Source organism: Kwoniella newhampshirensis, chromosome 8 (assembly GCF_039105145.1).
Source record: "Kwoniella newhampshirensis strain CBS 13917 chromosome 8, whole genome shotgun sequence".
Classification (NCBI taxonomy): Eukaryota; Fungi; Basidiomycota; class Tremellomycetes; order Tremellales; family Cryptococcaceae; genus Kwoniella; species Kwoniella newhampshirensis.
In genome coordinates this window covers 40,610-61,211 of record NC_089962.1, presented here as the reverse complement: position 1 = coordinate 61,211, position 20,602 = coordinate 40,610, and the positions used below count along the sequence as shown (strand labels likewise).

The 20,602-nt window shown below is 51.7% G+C and overlaps 6 protein-coding genes across 6 annotated transcripts; 3 read left to right on the top strand and 3 right to left on the bottom strand.

Moving 5' to 3' along the window:
- Positions 1-132: 132 nt before the first annotated feature.
- Positions 133-1,954, bottom strand: IAR55_004242 (uncharacterized protein; the record flags this gene model as incomplete). Its single annotated transcript, XM_066947342.1, has 5 exons — positions 133-256; positions 337-1,085; positions 1,279-1,509; positions 1,625-1,795; positions 1,904-1,954. The coding sequence occupies 5 exons, from the start codon at positions 1,952-1,954 to the stop codon at positions 133-135; spliced, it is 1,326 nt and encodes a 441-aa protein (XP_066801756.1).
- A 1,783-nt stretch (positions 1,955-3,737) lies between these two features.
- IAR55_004241 (uncharacterized protein) lies at positions 3,738-6,078 on the top strand (the record flags this gene model as incomplete). The annotated part of the gene is made up of 7 exons (XM_066947341.1): positions 3,738-3,912; positions 3,996-4,005; positions 4,102-4,292; positions 4,385-4,471; positions 4,580-4,732; positions 4,815-5,283; positions 5,355-6,078. The coding sequence occupies 7 exons, from the start codon at positions 3,738-3,740 to the stop codon at positions 6,076-6,078; spliced, it is 1,809 nt and encodes a 602-aa protein (XP_066801755.1).
- A 326-nt stretch (positions 6,079-6,404) lies between these two features.
- Positions 6,405-7,376, bottom strand: IAR55_004240 (uncharacterized protein; the record flags this gene model as incomplete). The annotated part of the gene is made up of 5 exons (XM_066947340.1): positions 6,405-6,516; positions 6,589-6,642; positions 6,715-6,879; positions 6,979-7,192; positions 7,265-7,376. The coding sequence occupies 5 exons, from the start codon at positions 7,374-7,376 to the stop codon at positions 6,405-6,407; spliced, it is 657 nt and encodes a 218-aa protein (XP_066801754.1).
- Positions 7,377-8,964: 1,588 nt separating this feature from the next.
- Positions 8,965-10,517, top strand: IAR55_004239 (uncharacterized protein; the record flags this gene model as incomplete). The annotated part of the gene is made up of 2 exons (XM_066947339.1): positions 8,965-9,378; positions 9,441-10,517. 2 exons carry the CDS (start codon positions 8,965-8,967, stop codon positions 10,515-10,517), a joined length of 1,491 nt encoding a protein of 496 aa, XP_066801753.1.
- Positions 10,518-10,937: 420 nt separating this feature from the next.
- On the top strand, positions 10,938-12,539 carry IAR55_004238 (uncharacterized protein; the record flags this gene model as incomplete). Its single annotated transcript, XM_066947338.1, has 5 exons — positions 10,938-10,952; positions 11,031-11,211; positions 11,332-11,399; positions 11,475-11,584; positions 11,786-12,539. The coding sequence occupies 5 exons, from the start codon at positions 10,938-10,940 to the stop codon at positions 12,537-12,539; spliced, it is 1,128 nt and encodes a 375-aa protein (XP_066801752.1).
- An 875-nt stretch (positions 12,540-13,414) lies between these two features.
- On the bottom strand, positions 13,415-18,895 carry IAR55_004237 (uncharacterized protein; the record flags this gene model as incomplete). Its single annotated transcript, XM_066947337.1, has 3 exons — positions 13,415-17,933; positions 17,994-18,573; positions 18,628-18,895. The coding sequence occupies 3 exons, from the start codon at positions 18,893-18,895 to the stop codon at positions 13,415-13,417; spliced, it is 5,367 nt and encodes a 1,788-aa protein (XP_066801751.1).
- Positions 18,896-20,602: the final 1,707 nt, after the last annotated feature.

Below are 20,602 nucleotides of genomic sequence, written 5' to 3'. Positions count from 1 at the left end.
AAGGCGCTCAATTCTGGTCGAATACCTCTGTTGGTCTGACTGGATATGCATTTTCTCGTATGTTGATGTACAAATCCCTTCTGATCCATCGCAATGTGCTACAATATGACTACTAACCATTCACACTGCCGCTCACTCCACAACGCATAGCTTGCTTCTCACTGGGACGTTCTGGTCGGACTGCTCCGGGAATCCAGATACCTTGACGCCCTTTCGGAACATGACGCAATGAGATGATCCTCCAAAGTGGAACATGCTGCGCCAAAACACAACGAAGACAGCCAGTTGTGAGCGAGAGACATCGGCATCGACTCGCAGGCCACTTGAACCACTCACCCTAGCTCGTCTCCCTTCTTAATTTTCTGTCCTTCCTTGACTGTAATATCACACGTCGACACCTCCGTCATTCCAATCCCTATGAAAGCCATCAAACCGATCTTTGGATTGTCGGCCTCGATGAAGATGATCGCTCTTGTCGCCGTACATGAAAGGTATTCTTGACTTGTTGTTTCGCCATGAGGATCCGCATCTCCATTGGCGTTGAAGTCTGTGAACAGGGGTTCGCTGAAATATGTACCCTCGACGACATACGCCTTTTTGATCGTTCCAGAAACGGGCGCTTGCCATCGGTGATACGACAAGGCACTGAGGAAGGCTTGATAGATCGTACCTCCGATGAATTGGTCGGCCAAGACGTCAAAAGCGAGAATGTCAAGCACGGAATATGGTTGTCCTTTGACCCAGAACTTGTCTCTGGCCTTGATGTCCGTGGCAGTCTTGTACACCTTCGATTCACAACAGTTCACCACCACATCGTCGTTGTCCGCCTCGGCGATCGGTCGGAACTCATCTTTCAGCTTACGCGTGAAGAAAGCGTCCCATGAATCGAAACCATAGTGTTCGGCCTTCAGATCACATTCGAACATCTCGTGAAACTTGAAATGAGTTTTACCGCCGAGATTACCGACATCTTCCAAAGAAGAGAGACCAGTGGATCCAAACCAATCGGTTTTGCCGTTGCCCAAGACTTGAGCGGACTCGGAAGAGGTGAGATATTTGCCCCAGACATCGAGTATTTTCTTCATCTGTTAGAGTTCAGCGCGGAAAGTTGACCGGTCAGATTATGACAGATAGTGATGTAAGGGGGAATTGAGATGGATGAAGGGATCAATGTGGTATGATGTAGCATGATGTCGGGCAACCAATATCATGACGGAACGGGTTATGAAGCTCAATCAGTATCCTTGTCATCGCAGAAGATTCAACATAGCCACTTACGTGCTTGTTCACCGCAGGATCCTGAAAGGCACAGAACCCAGCCGTTGTACCCATTGGCCAGTCCAGCAGTGCGTTGACTGGAACACCCACCAAGCCAACCTTATGACCAGGATCCGTCCAGGCTGGTGCGGTGGAGATGACATGGTTCATGAGGGTCAAGAGATGGTCGAAATCGCGGACTTGGGAATTGTCGCCTGATGGATCTTTGAGATGTTCCTTGTTGTCTGGAATCTATAAGAGGGACGACAGTGGGTGAGGTGAGCTCAATGTGTCATAAAGGGGATCTACTGTAGACAAAAGTCTGTTCATAGTTTTTTGGGATCAACTGGGATGGATGCTCACATACCTGTTGGAACATCTGCTGGAAAAGCATGTACAGTCTCGTATCCTTCTCCACCATGTCCTTGAAATCTTTCAGAACCGGATCGAGTGGTTTAGGGTTCTGGTCGACATACTCGACTGTGTCGTTGAGGAATTTGTGATGGTGTCGCTTGTCTTGTGAGTTCCATTCGCCGGTCTGGGAAAGTCAAGGTACGAGGATGTCAGCGAGGTACATCTTGATCAAAGGGGAAGGAAGGGGGGACGTCACTGGCACGACCTGCCGGACGACGACACAAGCACTGACCCGGTGGACTCGGTGTTCATCCGGAACGGAGTGGTCAGGAGGATCGGGCATAGTGATTCAGTGTCTGGTATATAGCCTTGCCGTTGAGGGAGCAAGAGAGACAGAGCGGGTGAAGAGTAGTTAGTTGTTCAGTAGTCGCTTCCATCCTTGTCGCAGTGATTCCAGCAAAAAGGCAGAGATCAGATCATCCCGGGGGGAAATGACGTCATAGATCATTGGCTTGTTCCTGAACATCTTCTCACTGGCAGGTGTTCAAAAATAGTCTTGTACCCGTTCACTTTGACTCCCAGTCACCTCACTCATCACGATCAGACAGATGTCGATGTGGGTCATCATTGACGCCATAAGCTATCTCGTGCGTGACTCGCACTGTTCCAGAGTGATTGTCATCTTGAATGAACAGCTCGGCGCATCTCCGTCGTTCCTGTTCCTCCCGTTCCTCCCGTGACTATGAGCTCTGCCTGAAACGATACAAACGAGCTCCCTGGGCTTCGCTATCGTGCGCAGCGTCCATCATCTCGTTGAAGAGATGAGACCCACTCCCAGACTCCCCCGGTCAAATTCTTTCGCTCTTGCTCTCCATGACTGAGCGGGATTGCAGAAGAAATCAAGATTCGTCTTGGGGGTCAGCAGGCATGCAAATCATATCCTGCCTTCGATGTATTTGATAAACAGTGCCCAGGTCGAGAGAATGAGCACAGAGCACTGCATGTTCCGGAACTCATAAATCCAGGAGAGAGCGAGACAGTCGAGGGTCTCACCGCTGTCAAGAGAGCTGTTACGTTCGCATCTCGAGTCTTGTCAGGATAGCAAATTGATCATCAGAGGTTGTGAGGGTGAGCTGGGGATCAGAGTAAATGGAAGGGCTTGGAGTGGAATAAGAGAATGTTAGGAGCTTGTGATCTGATAGAACGCTGGAGGAGGAGTGGGATGTACATATTGATAATCGTGTACCGAGGAATTTTATAAGCGGGTGAGTCACCCAACAGTGCGAGTACTCGTGGTACAGCCTGGATTCATCTAATCATCTACCTCGCTCGCGAAGGCACCAACGGCGGGGCTTCTCTGAGCGTACTGCACTTTCATTCGTCACTTCACAAATTACAAAGGATCAAGCCAGCTCCAAAAGACAACTTGCTATCACAGCGAGTGTACCCATCCCGTGATCCCTCCCGTATCAGATATCAGACAATCATCGACTCAGCCGCATGCCAACCTCGCCTCGCCTTGCAATGATCCGGGAGACCTATGAAACTGTACCGACTGCATGAGGCTCCTGCCCAACGATTCCTGCAGGGCAAGAATGACCACATTCGACGTTTAGCTCGACTCCCAGGCGAATGTGTGCTTTTGTCGAGCTAGAGCGGGAACGAGGTTACGTTAGGTATCGACCAGTTCGGCCGAGGCCCTGTCGTGGGACGTGCTGTCAAGACTTTCTTGGCAATGAGGTGTCTGGTCGCTAATCCGCTCGCCAAGCCAACGTGTTCCCCTCCCTTAGGCCGTTCTGTTCCGCACTAAACCGGGGCTTATCTGATATGGGAAAATACCATGTCGTGTACGACAAAAAAAAGGCACAATAATTTACAAAAGACGATGACATGCCTTTCCCTCGATCTGACGATATGAAGAGAGAGAGAAGGGTTTGTCGGGAGACCACTTTTCTCTTCTTCGCTTGGCTCACTGGTCTTCCTCGTCGGCCCCGACTTCGAAACTGTCACAATTGTATATAGGTTATTAGTGGTGCCATTATCCTCCTCGTTTCCTTTCCTTTCAAGTCGATTGCCCTTCATCCTCTTATCAAAATCACGACGACATACAATTGGTGGTGGACACGATGCCCGACCCAATTTATCCTGAGCCAGAGACAAAGCGTCAGCTGGAAGAGCAAGGCGATAACGAGACTGCTTTCGGAGACAAGTCTCCCGGTGTGAGAAGGATCGAAGCGATCTCGACTTGTTTTGAATCATGGCATAAATGGGTCCTGTTCGCTTCTGTTTTCTTTGTGGCTTGTGGGTGGTCTCGAGCGTTGGAACGACATCGAATGCAGGGTTGGGCGTTGGACGAGAAGCTGACACTATCTTACACTTCGCAGACAGTTACGGGTATGTCGTATCTAACCCTCCTTAAACTCAAATCACCTAAGCCTCTTATCGGATCTGCTCGCTCATCGCAAATGCTGATTTAAGCACCCATCTCAGACTCGACGGTACAGTCCGATACACCTATCAAGCTTCGGCACTCTCTGTCCTCGGGGTCTCCGCCCAGACATCTACGGTGACGGTCGTCCGTTCCATCGTGGCCGCTGCAGCGCAACCCGTCTACGCCAAGATCTCAGACTACTTTGGAAGGATCAGTATACTAGGTATTTCTGTAATCTTTTACGTCATTGGTGAGTGCATGCTTTCTTCGCCTAACATCTTATGGTTACGACAGTACCATAAGTTATGGCGGGGTCTTCACTGATACGGGGACTTTTGACAGGATCCATCGTGCAAGCTACCGCTAAGAACCTTTCCGCTTTCTCGGGAGGTGCACTTCTCTACCAGTTTGGATACACGGGTGTTCAGCGTAAGTCATTCCCCTCCTAGTGTCGAACCTGATCCCCTTCAGTCTATGAGACGACGATCTTGTGTCCATCGATCCTCTAGGTTTCACCGACTGATCCGACGCTTTTAGTCCTGGTCGAAGTCATCATTGCCGACACGACCTCTCTCCGATCCCGTCTTTTCTTCAGCTATATCCCCGCTGCGCCATTCCTCATCAATGCGTGGGTCTCCGGAAATATTGCTACCGCAGTGTTGGCCACCACAACCTGGAATTGGGGTATCGGTATGTCTTTCAGCGTTCACACATTGACATCACATTACAGAAGCTGAACCCTACTTATGTGTCGCTGTCGTAACGTTAACAGGCATGTGGGCTATCATCTTCCCGGTCACGACCATCCCCTTATTCTACTCGCTCATTAATGCCGAGTATCGAGCATCCAAACGCGGTCTCCTTGCCGAGATCCCTTCACCTCTCACCTCGTTCCGCCAATCCGCACTGTGGATCGATATCTTCTGGCAGATCGATCTGATCGGTCTAATCTTCCTGGCCGCAACTCTCGCTCTTATCCTGCTCCCCTTCACTCTCGCAGGTGGGGTAGGAAGCGCCTGGAGGACAGCCCACGTGATTGCTCCCTTGGTCGTGGGTGCGGTTGTGGCATTACCTGGGTTCATCATCTGGGAGATGAAGTTTGCCAAACATCCTGTGTTGCCATTTAGGATCTTGCGAGATCGACAAGTGATTGCTGCGATCCTCATCGCCATGTTGCTTAACACTGCCTGGTACACCCAAGGTGATTATTTATACTACACCTTGCTTGTCGCTTTCGACCGGTAAGTAGAACTGTGATCTTTCCAGATCTCGCTTTACATATACTGATGTCGCATCGTTCCAACTTTCGCAGGGACATCACTTCCGCCACTCGAGTTCAGAACATCTACTCCTTCACATCGGTGGTCATCGGTGTGATTCTGGGTCTCGTCATCCGATATGTCCGCCGAATCAAGTACTTCATCGTGGCAGGAACAATGCTATTCGTCCTTGCCTTTGGCCTATTGATACGATATCGAGGTGGATATTCCAACGCCGATTTCGCCGGATTGATAGCTGCCGAAGTGATCCTCGGTATCGCTGGTGGTCTGTTCCCTTATCCTACCCAAGTATTGGCTCAAGCGTCTGTGCAACACGAACGAACGGCCGTGATCACGTCAATCTATCTCGCCTCTTATTCCGTCGGTTCAGCCCTCGGGAACACTATAGCCGGCGCTATATGGACGAACACCATGCCTTCTCACTTGCTCAATGCGCTCACACGTGCAGACGTCCCGGACGCAGCCACTGTCGCCGCTGCAGTCTATGCTGATCCTCTCACATTCATCACTTCGAATCTGCGCGGCTCGCCAGCCAGAGAAGCAGTCGGCCACGCCTATAGGGAAGTTCAGAGATATCTGACCATCACAGGCATCTGCATATCGGTTACGATCGTCGGAGTGTCGCTCTTCTTGAGAAACCCCAGGCTGGGAGACGAGCAGAGTTTGCCAGAGGCAGAAGGATTCAAGAAACCCATCCTGGCAAGCTATCGCACTGAGAAGGCCAAGAGGAACGATACCGTCATCAGAGACGCATAGGAGAAGACATTGTTTCCTCTCTAGACCTATTCTGAGTGCGAGATGCCGAGATGAACAGAGCAGTGTGGCGGTATTTGAGGGGAGTGCATGCGTAGGGAAGGAAAGCGGTGGTCGGTAACTTGGCTCTGGTTTTGAAGTGATGCCGAGAGCGCTCAGAGTCAAGATGAGGTGTGATTTGCATGCATCTCCTCGTGGTATCCAAATGCGACATTTCGCAGTTTGCCTCGGCGAATCTGTATTCTCATTGTCCTTTGGTCCCCATTCCGCGATCTCAACGAGACTCCCTTCCTCCCTTTTAGCCGCTTGTCACCAACCATCCAGTAGGTTTAAAATTGCGGCGCTTTGAACCCAAAGTATGTGAACGTTTTGTTCGGTCCAATGACATCGTACAACACCAAAGAGGCGTTATTGTTGAGATCTGGGTTAGGGCCGTATACGCTGGAAGCGTAGGCTTTCATTCAGTATGTGCAGACGGTGTGATTGTTCGTTTCGGTACATGATTTGACTTACCCATCGCTTTCATCGATCAGTAGGGCGCTCCAAACTCCGTCAGTCACGGACATCCTACCGAATCGACATAGTCAGCTCATCCATACCTTCTCGAGGGTAGCCGATTGACGTCACCACGAAACTCACTCGAAATACTGGTTTGAGCTTCCGACGCTGTCGAAGTCGTATTGACAGTCTGCGAGCTTCAGACTTGCGCCTTCGCCAGATTTGGGGGACGCTGTGAGACATTGGATGTTAGGTGACACGTTGGTATATGTGATGTGTCCGTAGAACGATGAAGGCGTGTTGACCCTAAGCTCGAGAATAGGCGAAAAGTCACCAGAACCGCATCAGTACCCGCAGACGAGAATCACAAGATGTAGGATTGTGCCCTCACAGAGAAGGACTCACAATCCATTATATCCGTATCTCTGACTATTCTGACAGACTTCGAACCCGAACAACTCGGTGGTTCTACATTCTCCACAAGGTTCGATGGTCCCATCCACGGCCGAGAGTCCCAGACGGGTCTCGTTGAAAGCGGTGGTTTCGGTGTCGGGGTCGTAAGAGGTGATATTGGAATATAGATGGATGAAACCACTCGCACCGAACGATTCGAATGGTCCTGATAAGTTGAAGGACGACAATGTCAGTATAATCAGTCATACTTGAGCTATCTCATGACAGGCTGACTCACCCCCATATTGATACTCTACACAGGATAGAGAGGCACCACCTTTCTTGGTAGGTGCACCTATGACCGAAGGGATCAGAGGGATCAGAGTGGCCAAGGCGATTTGCGCGAGCATGGCGAGTCAAGTATATAAAGTGAGTATCGGTGTTGAGCAGAGTCGGAAGCTTGGTTCGATAAACGGTCGTCATGAACAGGTCGGTCGATCAGACATCAGCGTTATATACCTTGCGATGCGACCAAGGACGACGTGGACCGACAACCAAGTCTCAGCAATGTCTGGGGGAATGCAAAGAAAAAGGGCAACGCATCGCCTTCGGACTTTGTCCCAAATGTTCATGCACCGCTACCCTTACTTGTCCTGGTGATCGTGATCACAAGGTCCGAAACAGAGAAAAGCTTGCTCCACATAGCATCGACGAAATTGCCTCTATCGATAGCCTGGTATCGATGACGGAAGAGAAGAGATAGATGGCCCGGTCAATTTCGGTCCCTTCGGCTTGCATTTTGAGGAGGCGGTGCTGTTGGCGCTGTGTAATAAGCTCGCATCGTATGGGTCTTGATTACCAGATGATGCTTTTACAAGGTATGGTCCCCCCTTAATCAATGCCGAGACAACGCTTTTAGATCGTTGATCAGGGCTATGGATGCACCTGTCAAGTCAGATCACTGATGATTTCACTCGTGATTGGACTCCGACAAAAAGGGATTGACAATCACGGGTGGTCACCCTCACCCCTGATGTCGTTAAAGGTCGAGACGAGTTACCGGTCCGGACATGGCAGATCAGATTGTCAGACAACTCAATGACGGATTGCTCTGCGTTTCCAGAGGCATGTATGCAGTGCAGAGATACACGCCGCTGGTGGCTTTCACGATATAATGTTGCCATCGAAGGGAAAAGCTCCACTGTGAACGCGAAACAGTCGGTATGCACCGAAATCGCGACATTTCTGATCAATTCACTCACCGTCTCCGAGAACGATAAACGTGCGTCGTCTTATCTTGTCTATGATGGACGACCGTTCATTCCGTTGAAAGACACCGGTCCATCACATCCACGCACCCTACTAGCACATTCCACATGCATCCATTGGCTCAGCTAATCCGCTCGACTTGTTGCGTGCGTCACCGACGAATAGGACATTCCGTTCAACAATGCAAGGACAATGAATGAGTCGTGCTCCTCGGGGTATTTGTTTTGGCTTGACAGTGAGAGACTTCTGATGCATCATGTAGTCCTACATGCAGCACAGAACTTGCCCTGTGCATCCTATCCACAGCGATCTGCACCCCTTTCACGAAGCCCAATATCGCTGTGTGAAGAAGATAAAGGATGGGTCACAGGAGCAATCGTGCGTGAGGAGGTCCGGATGACAGATGAACGCACGTTCGATCAACCCCCTAGCAAAACAGCTCGTGCGACAATCCGAACACATCACACGAGCATGAGATCTCAAGATCACATCGTGTCGACTCTCCTCGGACACATGTCCTCTGTTATTACAGCGTGCAATAGCTCATGTAAATCAGCTTTACCTTTGAAGTGTCAGCACCAACGGTTGATCAGAAGACAGAATTGAGGAGTGTTTTCCACACTGGTGACGCCCACGACCGCCTTTAGCTTACGCTCCTCAAGCACATATCACCTTGACGGTTCGGGCGGCTCAAAGATCACGACACCCGCTACAATCTACACACCCCACATGTCTGCAATGTCCATGCCCATCACTATCAGCAGGAAACGGAAGGTCAAGTCTACCGCCGACACCTTTACTTCCAACCCCAATCATCCACCATCTCCTTCACCATTTCCCTCCTCCCCATCGTCACCGGGACAAGAGGACGACGAGTACGATCCTGGACCTTCTCGACCCACCGCCACCTCAAGTCGACGACCGAAGCGGAGTTCTGCCTCGGGGAAAACGGATGGCGGGACTGGTACGAAAGTCGGAAGTGGTGGAGGTCGAATGTCGCGAGAAGCTCTAAGAAAGGCTAATCATTCTTTGATCGAGAAGAGAAGGAGAGAGAAGATCAACGCGGCGTTAGGTGAATTGAGGAGCATGGTACCAGGTCTGGGTGACGAAGGAAGTGGCAGAGCAGGAGAGTTCAAGTTGGAGGTGAGTCTGTATGATGAGGTTGTGACAACGCGTGAAACTGCTACTCATACGACTTGATTTAGGTCTTGGAAAGGACGGTTGCGCATGTGAAAGAGTTGAAGATGCGAATCACGATGCTCGAGTCCATACTCCCATCCTCCTCCATGACATCCGTTGTGGCATTCAATCTTTCAGCGGCCAACGATACTGAAGCTCGTCCCGCGGATGCCGTGCAGACCAGGGCTGGAGGTGCCGTCTCGACGATTGGGCCCTCGCAGCCTACCTCATCAACATCATCGGTTGGCCTCATACCTCCTCCAGCTTCCCCCTATCCGTCGCCATCACCGGACAAAGCGGCAGAAACGCTCTTCTCGCCTGACCCGAATGAGACAGAAGTAGAGTCTAATCTCCCTCCTCCACACACCAAGGCGTACTCGCGTTCTTCGCCAAACACCTCGTCTAGGACAAGCACGCCGCTGAACACCTCTTCCGTCGCTTCCCTTCTTTCTTCTGCGCAGGGCGAACCTCAACAACCACATTCAAGACCACCTCCGCCGCCGGAGGTCACCAACCCTATTTTCCTTCCCTTCCCTGCGCCCTCCCCGACTTCACCCTTCTTACATGCCACTATACACAGCTCCTCAGAAAGCCGTGGCACGTCATCCAGTTCCGCCGTTGGTCCTATCGATCCCTCTCCCTTCCTCGCACCCTTACCCAATGTCAGTCTCTTTGGCGGGATATTCAACCTCGATTCATCTCCGACCGACACCTTTCGACCGCAATTCAAACAGCCTTCCCCACCACAACTCTGCTTGACCGATAACACGAAAACAAAGCATTCACAGACCCAGAGGTCCGCAAAAGGCGCTACGGCGATGACGACGACAACGACGAGGAGCAAAGACATGGCTCCGGAAGAGGCGGCGAACCTGTTGCTGGCATTCTCGTCGCCTGACACGCTCAGACCGCAGCATTTCGTGGTGAGCCAAAGAGAGCGCAGGTCGACTTTGGATAGCGAGGAATTTAGCCTCGATGGCGGAGGTTCAGGTGAAGGAGGAGGCGGGGTGAAGGCATTGAGGCCCGAGACGAAGACAGGGAATGGGGGCAAGATTGGGAAATCGGCAAGGGATATATTGAAAATGTCAGAGCTTCAGCGGTGATTTCGTTATTTTCATTCAACATGTAGAGAACGAGTCTTCATCGTCAGTCGTACGGGCACTGTGCTTCTGCTTCGTGAATGTATGTATGGACGTAATCTGTGGGACGAGAAGAGAACATATCACTATCGTTGTCGTCGATGAATGGTGTTTGTTGTGGGGATGAATTACATCACGTGGTGTTGGAACTCGGTGCAGTTGGGTGTTGTCGTCGACCCATCTTTATTCAATCGAGACACCTTCCTCATGTTTCTGTATTCCACCGTCTCTTCAATCACTCGCAGACATACACGCTGCGTGGACGCCGTATCAAGTCTCGTCAAGTCATACACGCGACGGAAATGGTCTCGTTGTCGCTTTCCCCTTCTCGATACCGATAACACTCGCTCACATCTTTGGATACTCGCCGCATCTTCCTCGAACATGTCATCTCGTCCGGTGAGCCCTTCTTTGATTAACAATGGAACGACCGTCTCGATTTAAGAGATCAACTGCTGAATTCTACCCACGCTGCAGTCACATCACAGTCGACGACTTACCGGCCCAGCCGACGGCATCAACACCCCCAACCGACCCCATCCAAACGCTCCTTACCATCCTCCACCTGACACGTCGACGTACCGAGATCTGTTGCTGTTCGAAGAGAGACTGAAGAGCAATGCAGAGATGCTGAGGAGGAGGAGACAACGGTATAGCGGTGAGTCTCGTTTGCAAGTTATCGTTATAGCAATCGGTCGATACTTCATCATCTACCGGACATTCTACGATGGAGAGGAATACGATGCCGAGCGCAGGTCAACTAACTTCTAACCTCTAGTGTTCTTATGGTCGTTCGTGGCAACCTTGATCTTGATGGGATATCGACTAGTCTTTCTGCCGCCCCAAGTGAGTCCTGTCCTGCGCTTTATCATCACCATCGACCCGTTGTCCAGCTAGCTGATATCTGACCTGTTCGATAAGAATCTCTTCAAGATGCGTGCTCTGCAAGCAAGTGCCGCAGTCGTGTTCATCACTCTTGCGCTGTTCTTTGCCAGTGGGATGTATGAGGAGAAAATACGGTATGCTACGAGGTGAGCGTTCGGCCTATTTCTTCCCCTGTGATGCAGAGATAGGGCACCGACCACGACATCCCATCTGTTCATGGCCTCCTGGCGTTATCCTTCTTGCAATTGCTCGCAATGATGACTACTGTTCTTGGAGGCCTATGCCTGCCATATCATCCTCTTGTTTCCGCATTAGGCATCGCTGACTGGCTCACTGCTCCCTCACAGCTATATCAACCACTCTAATCGTGCCCTACGACCACTCAACATGCATTTGAACATGCGTCGAGCTCGGCCATCTTTCCTCGCCTACATCCCTTTCCTGCCTCCATCTCTTCGACCAGTCCTTCCAGCACAACCTCCGCACCCCTCCATTCCCGCCATTGCTACTGCTGGCTCCTCCAAACCTGCACCTCCTGCTCGCTCAAATCCCCTCCTCCCGCCTTCTGTCAGTATGAACAGTTCCCGACGGGCATCCGGCACCCCACCTACCGTCATGCCCAGTATACCTGCATCGACGAATCCACGGGGAGAACTCATCTTCTCCTCTCGAGTCGATCGCTCGTTCCGAGAGGGATATGAGCGGTATCGAGCGGCATTCGAGCGGAGAAGAGAGGAGAAAGCTCGGGAAGAAGCGAGAATACATGGAGGAGCAGGATGGCTAATCTGGGTCAGAAAGGGGAGAAAAGCCAGTCCGAGTCCTATTTCCGGTGGTGAAGGTGGTGGTGGAACGTACGGTGTTATGGGACGAACGATGACTCCCACTCCACCTATATCGAGAAGGGAGACACCACCGTTACCTTCATCGGGTCTATCGGTGGAGGGATCGAGGCGAAGAACACCTAGTCCGGCGAGTGCGTTGAGGAACGTCCTCATCGATGAGAAGGAGAAGAGAGCGGGAACGAGAGAAAGGGCTGAGAGCTATAGTTTTGTATGGACAGGATCGGGCGAAGCTGATACGGCATTGAAGCGAGCGCCATAAGTGATCATTAAAGGTAGATGCATTTCGAATTTTACGGACATTCCCCTAGAAGCTCCTAGGCGGATGGAAGACGGAAGAGAGCATGGGCAATCCATCGATGGCTTGTGACCCGACATGACCGCGCACGGAGGAAGGTTGCTCATCCACACGACATGCACATTTGGGTGAAGAAGGGGGAAAGGAGGACATTGTCCCGTCCAAGTCTTGCAACACTCTTCTTTGACAGTCATACAGATTGACTTGTCATACAGTACTGAGACACACGAGCTGGAAAGATGGTCAGATGAGACGAATGCCTTTGGTGAGAAACCATGCTAACTTTACGTTTGAGCATGTCCCGGGAACTCTTTCTGATATGACTGGTACAACGACCAGCCTTTATCTATCTACCTTGTAATTTGGTCTCATTTCGTCGTTTCTCGATCTATGATCTTAGACCTGTTTATAATCCATAACCGTGAAACCGAATCGTGAAGACCGCCGTCTACGGGAATCGTGACGTCTGACATCAAACATCGAGTGATGGCGCACGCGATCGTTCTCATCCGTATGAGCCAGCCAGTCGAACTGCTCGCTCATGTTGAGTGCTGTAACTCTTGTTCGTGTATGTGTTACTCGGTCCAAACAGAACGGTGAGAGAATACAATTGTTCATCCTTGGGATCCTAGCCGACTGAATATATGCAAATAATGAATGCTGATCCACAAACCCCATCCTTTTTCGTCAAGAGGAAGAATCTTTACTAATCTAAATTATACATGGAAACAAAGGATGATCATTCGATCGAGACAACCGGCCCTGATCGACTCTGCTCAGCTGTGCCGAACAGGACAGTCTCTTCATCGAAGATCGGAAACGGAAACACCTCGTCTTTTTTACCAATGCGCGAAGATACCTCTTCCTCCTCTTCGCTTTGATCCGACGCCGACGGTCGAATCCCTCTCGGTCCTAGGAACATGGATGGTCGCTGCTCGTCGTCCTTCTCTATCTCTTCGCGCTTGAGATGCTGAGCTCGAGTCGAATCGCTTCGCAGGTCGAGTGGCAGCCACAGCCCTGTAGACAGAGTACGAATTGGCGACGACCGTTCCGCCGCATTTCTGGCTGGAATCACCAGAACAGTTGGCGCCACAGATACCTGCGGCGGCTGACTGAAGACCCTCGATCGAGTTGGAACATCCACAAGTGTTACCTTGCGAGAGACCAGAGTAGGTGTAGTAGTTGGCGTTACACCAGATCTGACACATCGACGGCGTCAAGTTGTCGTGACCCGTCATGACGGCCGAGTTGAACGATGTCGCAGATCCGACGAAACATCCGAGCGAAGTACCAGTGGGGATCGCCGCGGTGGAAGTCGTCGTGCTGGACGTCACCGCGCTGGACCTAACAGCCGAGCTAGAGGTGACAGTCGAGGCAGGCGGTCGCGAGCTGCTGGTGGAAGTGACAGTCACAGTCGCAACTCTCGATGACGAAGTCGGAGCGGTGGAAGCAGCGGTGACAACGGAAGGAGATCCAGAAGATCTAGGAGCGCTCACACTGGCCGCACCACTGGTAGCGATCTGCCCGACGCCGGGAGACGACGCGCCACTGGCTGCTGCCCTCGATGAAGAGGACGAAGCAGCGGCAGCCGAGCTGGCAGCTCTGGAAACGGAAGATGACGTTACCGCAGCGGCAGAACTAGAACTAGGTCGGACAGAAGATGTCACAGGTGCAGTGACGGTACTGGGTCTAGCGGTAGATGTCGAAGGCGCAGTGACAACACTGGCGGCTCTAGAGCTCGAAGACGATACCGCAGCCCTGGAAGAGCTGGACACGACTGGAGCAGACGAAGCCGATGCGGGCCTTGAGACCGATGACGCGACAGATGGAGCGACGGAGACGGATGAAGCAGGTCTCGATATTGCGCTAGCGGTGGCGTTGACAGAAGCGGAAGCGGAAGCGCTGGCTGACCTGGAAGCGGAAGCACCACCCGCAGCAGTCGCGTTGGGTGTCGTAACAGCATTGGCGATGCTGTAGTAAGACAGCTTACCGCCGGCACCACACTTCTCGGCAGCAGAACCCGCACAGTTGCTAGAACACTGAGAGTCAGGGAGCAAACCGGAGACGACCTTGTTGGTACCGCACCAACATTGACTGCTCGCTTCGGTACCGTAGTTGTTGTAGTTGGCAGCGATGCAGACCTTCCTACACATGTCACTGGTCATACCGTTGTTGGTGAACGAGTAGTTGGGCAAGACACGAGTCGAAGCATCGTTGATACAACCGACGTAGTTGGGTTGGAAGCCTGAAGGCACCTGCGATCCAGCACCGGTCGTGTCGTAGATGGATAGAGCGGCTGAGAACTGACCACCACAAGTCTGAGTGCTGTTACCAGCACAAGCAGCGTTACAGGTGGCAGGAGCGTTGGCGGCACCGTATGTGGGGTTGTTACCACAGATACAGGTGTTTCCGTTGGTGAGACCGGCAATCGAGTAGCCACCGTTTCGACAAGATCGTCGACAAAGATCGGCAGTCATGAATCCACCGTAGTAGGTCAATGGAGGTGCTTGAGCGAAAGTGCCGAGCTGGTAACAGCCCTTGAGTCCCTCGATCTGCGACGACGACGCGCCGCCGGGAGTAGTAGTGTTGGCAGCTCCAGTAGAGTAGATGGAAAGCAAGTTGCCACCACCGCATTTACCGGCACCTCCCTGACAGTTGGTGTTACAGTCCGCGGTCTGCTGCTTGTAACCACCTGAAGAGGCATCTGGTTTAGGAGCACAGAAACATTGACCACCGTACTCGGTACCGGCGAAGGCGTAACCAAGTGATTTACAATTGGCAATACACAACGAGTTGGTCATGGAGGACGAAGAGAAGTAGTAGTTCGGCATCAATCGTGTAGAGCCCTCATGGTAACAACCGACGTAGCCAGTACTGTCGGGAACCATGGGCAAGTCTCCGGACTTGAGACCGGTGTTAGCCAGGTTGTAAACGGCAATGGTCGTGGAAGTACCACAATTCTGGGTCGAGTTACCGGAACAAGGGTTGGCGCATGCAGAAGTGGTGGTGGCGAGTCCCGGCGAGGCAGTACCACATTTACATTGGTTACCAGCTCGGATACCGGCAAAGGTCTGCTTCTGAGCGTAGCACCATTGGGTACAGGTGTCGACCGACATGAAATCACTGACATACGAGGGCCCACCCAACATACCGTCGTCGGTGAAACAACCAGAGTATCCGGGAATACCGTTGTTGGCGCTGGCACCGGTGGCGTTGTAAAGGTCCATGTATCCGGACGCACCACAAGTCTGGTTGGCGTTACCGTTACAGGCGTAGCTACAGGCGGAAGTGGGTGCCTTCTCACCACCAGCGATAGCGTTACCACAGAAACATTGGTTTCCAGATTCGGTACCGGCGTATGCAAAACCTTGTTGAGAACAAGAGATCTTACAGGCGTTGGCCGACATGGGACTGGCGTTGTAAGAGTAACCCTGGAGCGTACGAGATGACGAAGAATCGGTCCAACAAGAGAGCCAACCGTCAGGTTTTGTGACAGCGACTGATGATGGTTCGGACGCATTGTAAAGGGCGGCTTGAGACGAACCACCACACCACTCGGTACCGTTACCACCACAACCGTATGTCTGACAAGCGCTGGCAGGGAGTTTGCTTTGAGAACCGGTCCAAGCGTTACCACAGCCGCAGTACTTGGAAAGGTAAACACTGGCGAGACTGTAACCCAATTGCGAACAGGCAGTTCGACAGACCTCGACCGTCATCGAGTTGGAGTAGTACGAATAGTTGGTGAGACCTCGATTCGAGTTGTCGTAACAACCGATGTAATCTACGGCGGATATACCGGGCATGGCGACGGCGGCCGTAGTATTGGCAAGAGTATAAGCCTCGATGTAACCACCGGCACCACACGTCTGCGAAGAGTTTCCGGAACATTGCTTGTTGCAGTAAAGACTGGCGACGTATTGAGTCGTCTTGGGATAGTTGTTACCACATCGACATTGGTTACCATTCTCAACACCAGCATAAGCGTATCCCATTTCACCACATGACTGTTTACAGATGCTGACAGACATGGGGTTGATGGTATACGAGTAGTAGTTGTTGAAAGCGATATTGGATCCAGAGTCAAGGAAGCAACCGAGGTAGCCGGAGGGATGCGATGCCTGTTGCGTCGCAGGTGTACGAGTGGCGGCTGCCATGGTGTAAAGATCCAAGGCAGCGCTACCACCACAGACGGCGGTGGAGTTACCGACACAGGCGACACTGCATTGACTGGTGGGGAGTCGAGTGGTACTGGAAGCGACTTGGGATCCACAGTAACATGTCTTACCGGCTTCGACACCAGCGTATGTGTAGCCAAGTTCGGAACAACCGTTGATACACTCTAAAGGTGTCATCGTGTTGGAGGTCCATGAGTTGTTGGTCAAAGCGAGATGACCGTTCAAATCCTGGTAACAACCTTGCCATCCTGGCGGGTGGTAGACGCTTGAGTTGGCGATGACAGCAGTGGTGATATTGTAAACTGATGATCGGTAGTAATCACCACATGCTTCGGACGCGTTACCGGTACATTTGACGGTACAGTATGATGAAGGGACAAGAGCGCCCGAACCGAAATTCCAGTTGTTACCGCAGTAACACCATTTGGCCGAAGTGGTCAAAGCCCAATTGGTGTTGAGATGTCCACAGGCGGCGATACAGGTCTCAGTGGTCATAGATTGAGACTGGAAGTTGTAAGTCGCTTGACCGAGCAAACCGTTAGAAGCGGTAGAAGGGTTGTTGTAACAACCGACGTATTGAGAACCATCCGAAAGTGTTGTCTCATCGGGGATCGTTCCGTTGGGAGCGTACCAGACGTTAAAGATGTATGATCCTCCACAGTCTTCTGTTGAGTTACCAGGACATTTTGTGGTACACATGCCGGGGTAAACACCAGCGTTGGGGTTCATTGCGGTACCGCAAACACAGTTCCAAGCACCGATCTGACCGGTGGCGGCGAAGTGATAACCGCTGGCGAGACAGGTGGCGGTACAGGACTCGACGGTCATGGCCGAGTCGGTGTAAGAGACACCGCCGGTGATGGCGGTAGCCTCCTTCATACATCCAACGTTGTGCCATCCGGGGTCGGTCGGGTAGACATAGTCCTTTCGATCGTCCGCAGAAGCGATGTAAGGGCCGTCGGTGCCGGTGAAAGCAGAGACGTCGAGGCCGGCCACTGCAGGGTTACAGCCAGGCTTAGAGCCGGAAGCTCCCCACAGAGGATTACAACCGGGGAGTCTAGGGATAGGGGTCAAGTCGGCGTTACCAGTGGGCTCTTGGAGAGTTCCCTTTTCGGGCGTACAAGCTCGGGCTTTGTTGTCGTCCGAATACTGGTTCAACGAAGGACAATCGGTCATAGGACTAAAGACAGCTTGTCAGCACGCCCACAAAGTAATGAGGAAGCAAAACGAGGTGACTCACATAGCCATGCCCAAATTAGTACATCTTGTGTCGTTCAAAGCGACGTCAAGCACTCCTTCGGTCCAACCCATGACGAAATCACCGTGAACACCATAACCAGTAGTGTCACCGTTGGCCCAGGCCAGGTTTCCAGCAAGGGCCTGACCAGGGTTGTAGTTGGAAGTCGCCCAAGTGTACTCGAGCTGAATGGCGGGAACTCGGACGGGATGGTCCCAAGGACACGATCCGTCACGAACACCATTATCGGGCCAAGCCATGTGAGAGCCGTCCGACTTGTACAAGTTGACACCGTCCCAACAAGGTGGGAAGTACAACTCGGTCTTCATACCCCAGGGACAATCTCGGTTGAAGTTGAAACTGTTGGCAACTAGCGAGTTTGAGAAATCCTGGTTGACCTGACATGTGAATGTGGCAACGTTTGTCGGTGACTTGTTGAACGGGTTCCCGGTAAGGATTCGAAGACCTTTGGGGAACGGGCTGACAGGCTGATAAGGTGAATTTCGGCCGAGGAAGTAGTAGAATCGAACGTGCGCAGGCACGGGAACGAATGTACCACCGTCTCCGTTGGTGATATACAGGTCTGACCGGTGCTGTCAGCGTGCATGTCCGAGTGATGCTTGAAGAGTGAGCTTACTAGGCATCCAGTAGTTGGACTTGTCCGCCTGAATTCTCAGAGAAGAACAAGACGCTCCAACGTAGTCGTTGTAGTTGTAGTACGCGGCCATCCTGGAACCACCAATGATCTTGTGCATGTGCGAAGACTGCTGATTGGGAGAGACGATGGGATCGAGCTCCTCATTGGTGAGAACATAGATGTAGTCGAGATGCCAGGCGTCATCTTGCGCTTTGACGAACGCCGAAAGGGCGAGAGTGGCGAGGAAGTAGAAAGTTTGGACGAGCATCTTGCTCTGCTTCACTCTAGAGAATGAAGAAATGTCAGATAAAGCAGTGGCGAGGGTCCGATGCGGCACTAACCTAGGAGTCGTCTAGCTCCGATGGTGAGATTTAATAGTGTCGAATACGTGCTGAAAGAATGGAAATTGATATGTCTTGACGAAGTAAAGTTGAAAGTGGCGAGTGTATATGCCTTGTGTGTGTCTGAGCAGATGCCAGATGCTGCTTGCCAGATGAAATCTAAAGATCGGAATGAGAGGCGGGGGGAATAGAGGATGAGTATTATATATATCCCTATCAGAAACTGGATCGGCCAGGTTTCACCAGATGTAAAGGGGAACCGACAACCAAAATAAGCGATCGAGAGATTCGGTACCACCTGGGTCCGTAGGATCTCGTCGTTGTTTTCAATCGGGTGTAACGAATCAAGAGAGCGTGAGGGCGAAGGGAGCAAAGACCAAGCCAAAGGAATGTGGTGTGCTTTGTGCGTTCAGAGACACACGAGATTCGAGACGACACAGAATGAAGGAAAACGACAGAAAATAGAATGAAAAGAGAGACAATCGAAAGATGATGAGGTCAATCTGCAAGCTTGAAAAAACAAAGTTAAAGATGAAATGTCTGTTTGCGGCGGTCGGTGGAGATTTGATCTCAGACACAGTCGATCGACGGGTTACGTTAAGCAGAGCGAGAGAGCCCCTGAACACCATCGGACGCGCCGCTGACTGACTACCTCCTCTCTACCTACGAGACTGTTGCCTTCTGGAACCTGTCGGCTCGGGTCTCGGCTCGTACTGCTGAAAATCCCAAGGAACCTCCAAAGCAGACCATTCCGTTGCTTTGGATCCTGAGCGGATGCACCGCAGTCATGCTCAGCGAGGTGGAGGGGTGCCTAGACCCCGCGAATCCGCTGCGATGAGCTCTTTCAATGGAGAGTTTTTGAACGTGTAGAGCACCACCACCACCACCGCCTGACCGTCTCGACTCGGATTAGCTTGTTTTCCGACCACTCTAGTTTCATTCGGCCAAACATCTGATCCCCATTTGTGTTGAACGCTAACTGTTAGTTTACCAGTCGAAAGCCCTATTCATTAATACCAAGATAGTCATCATATTTATGACGACGATGACCATCTTCATCCCTTTGCAGGTCGATCCCACCGAAATGAACAGCACATCAGCCGCAGGACTACTACCAGACTCCCAATGTCTATCGGTGATCGGACTTCACCATCTGTGAAGCGGATCTCGCAAACCGACAGGCGACTGGATGCGGCAGGTCGAGGGATTAAGCTTCAAACCTTAAAAATGGCTGGTTATGGAACCTTTGTTCGTCGAACGCGTCAGCCCCGCGGTTGAATATCGATAAGATGTGGCTTCAGACGCCATCACACGTGTGGTAAGACAGCCCAACCATTATTATTGAGCGTTTTATTGCACGGCGACTGAGGAGCGTCTACCTAGAGAGGGGAGAGTGATTGGATTGAACACCGGACGGGTCGGAATTTCGTACAAGGTTTATTACCATCACATTCCGACAAGTGAGACAGATGGCTGATAATAGATCAAACGCCACCGGATCCGGTCAACTTTTTGTTTTCTTTTGTTTGCTTCCTTCAGGCGATCTCATCATCACTGTTCATCGCTCTCGTCGCCTTCTCACTGACTGCTACCGGTTCTCCATGAAGCAGAACGTGTGCAAAGTACCGCCGAGA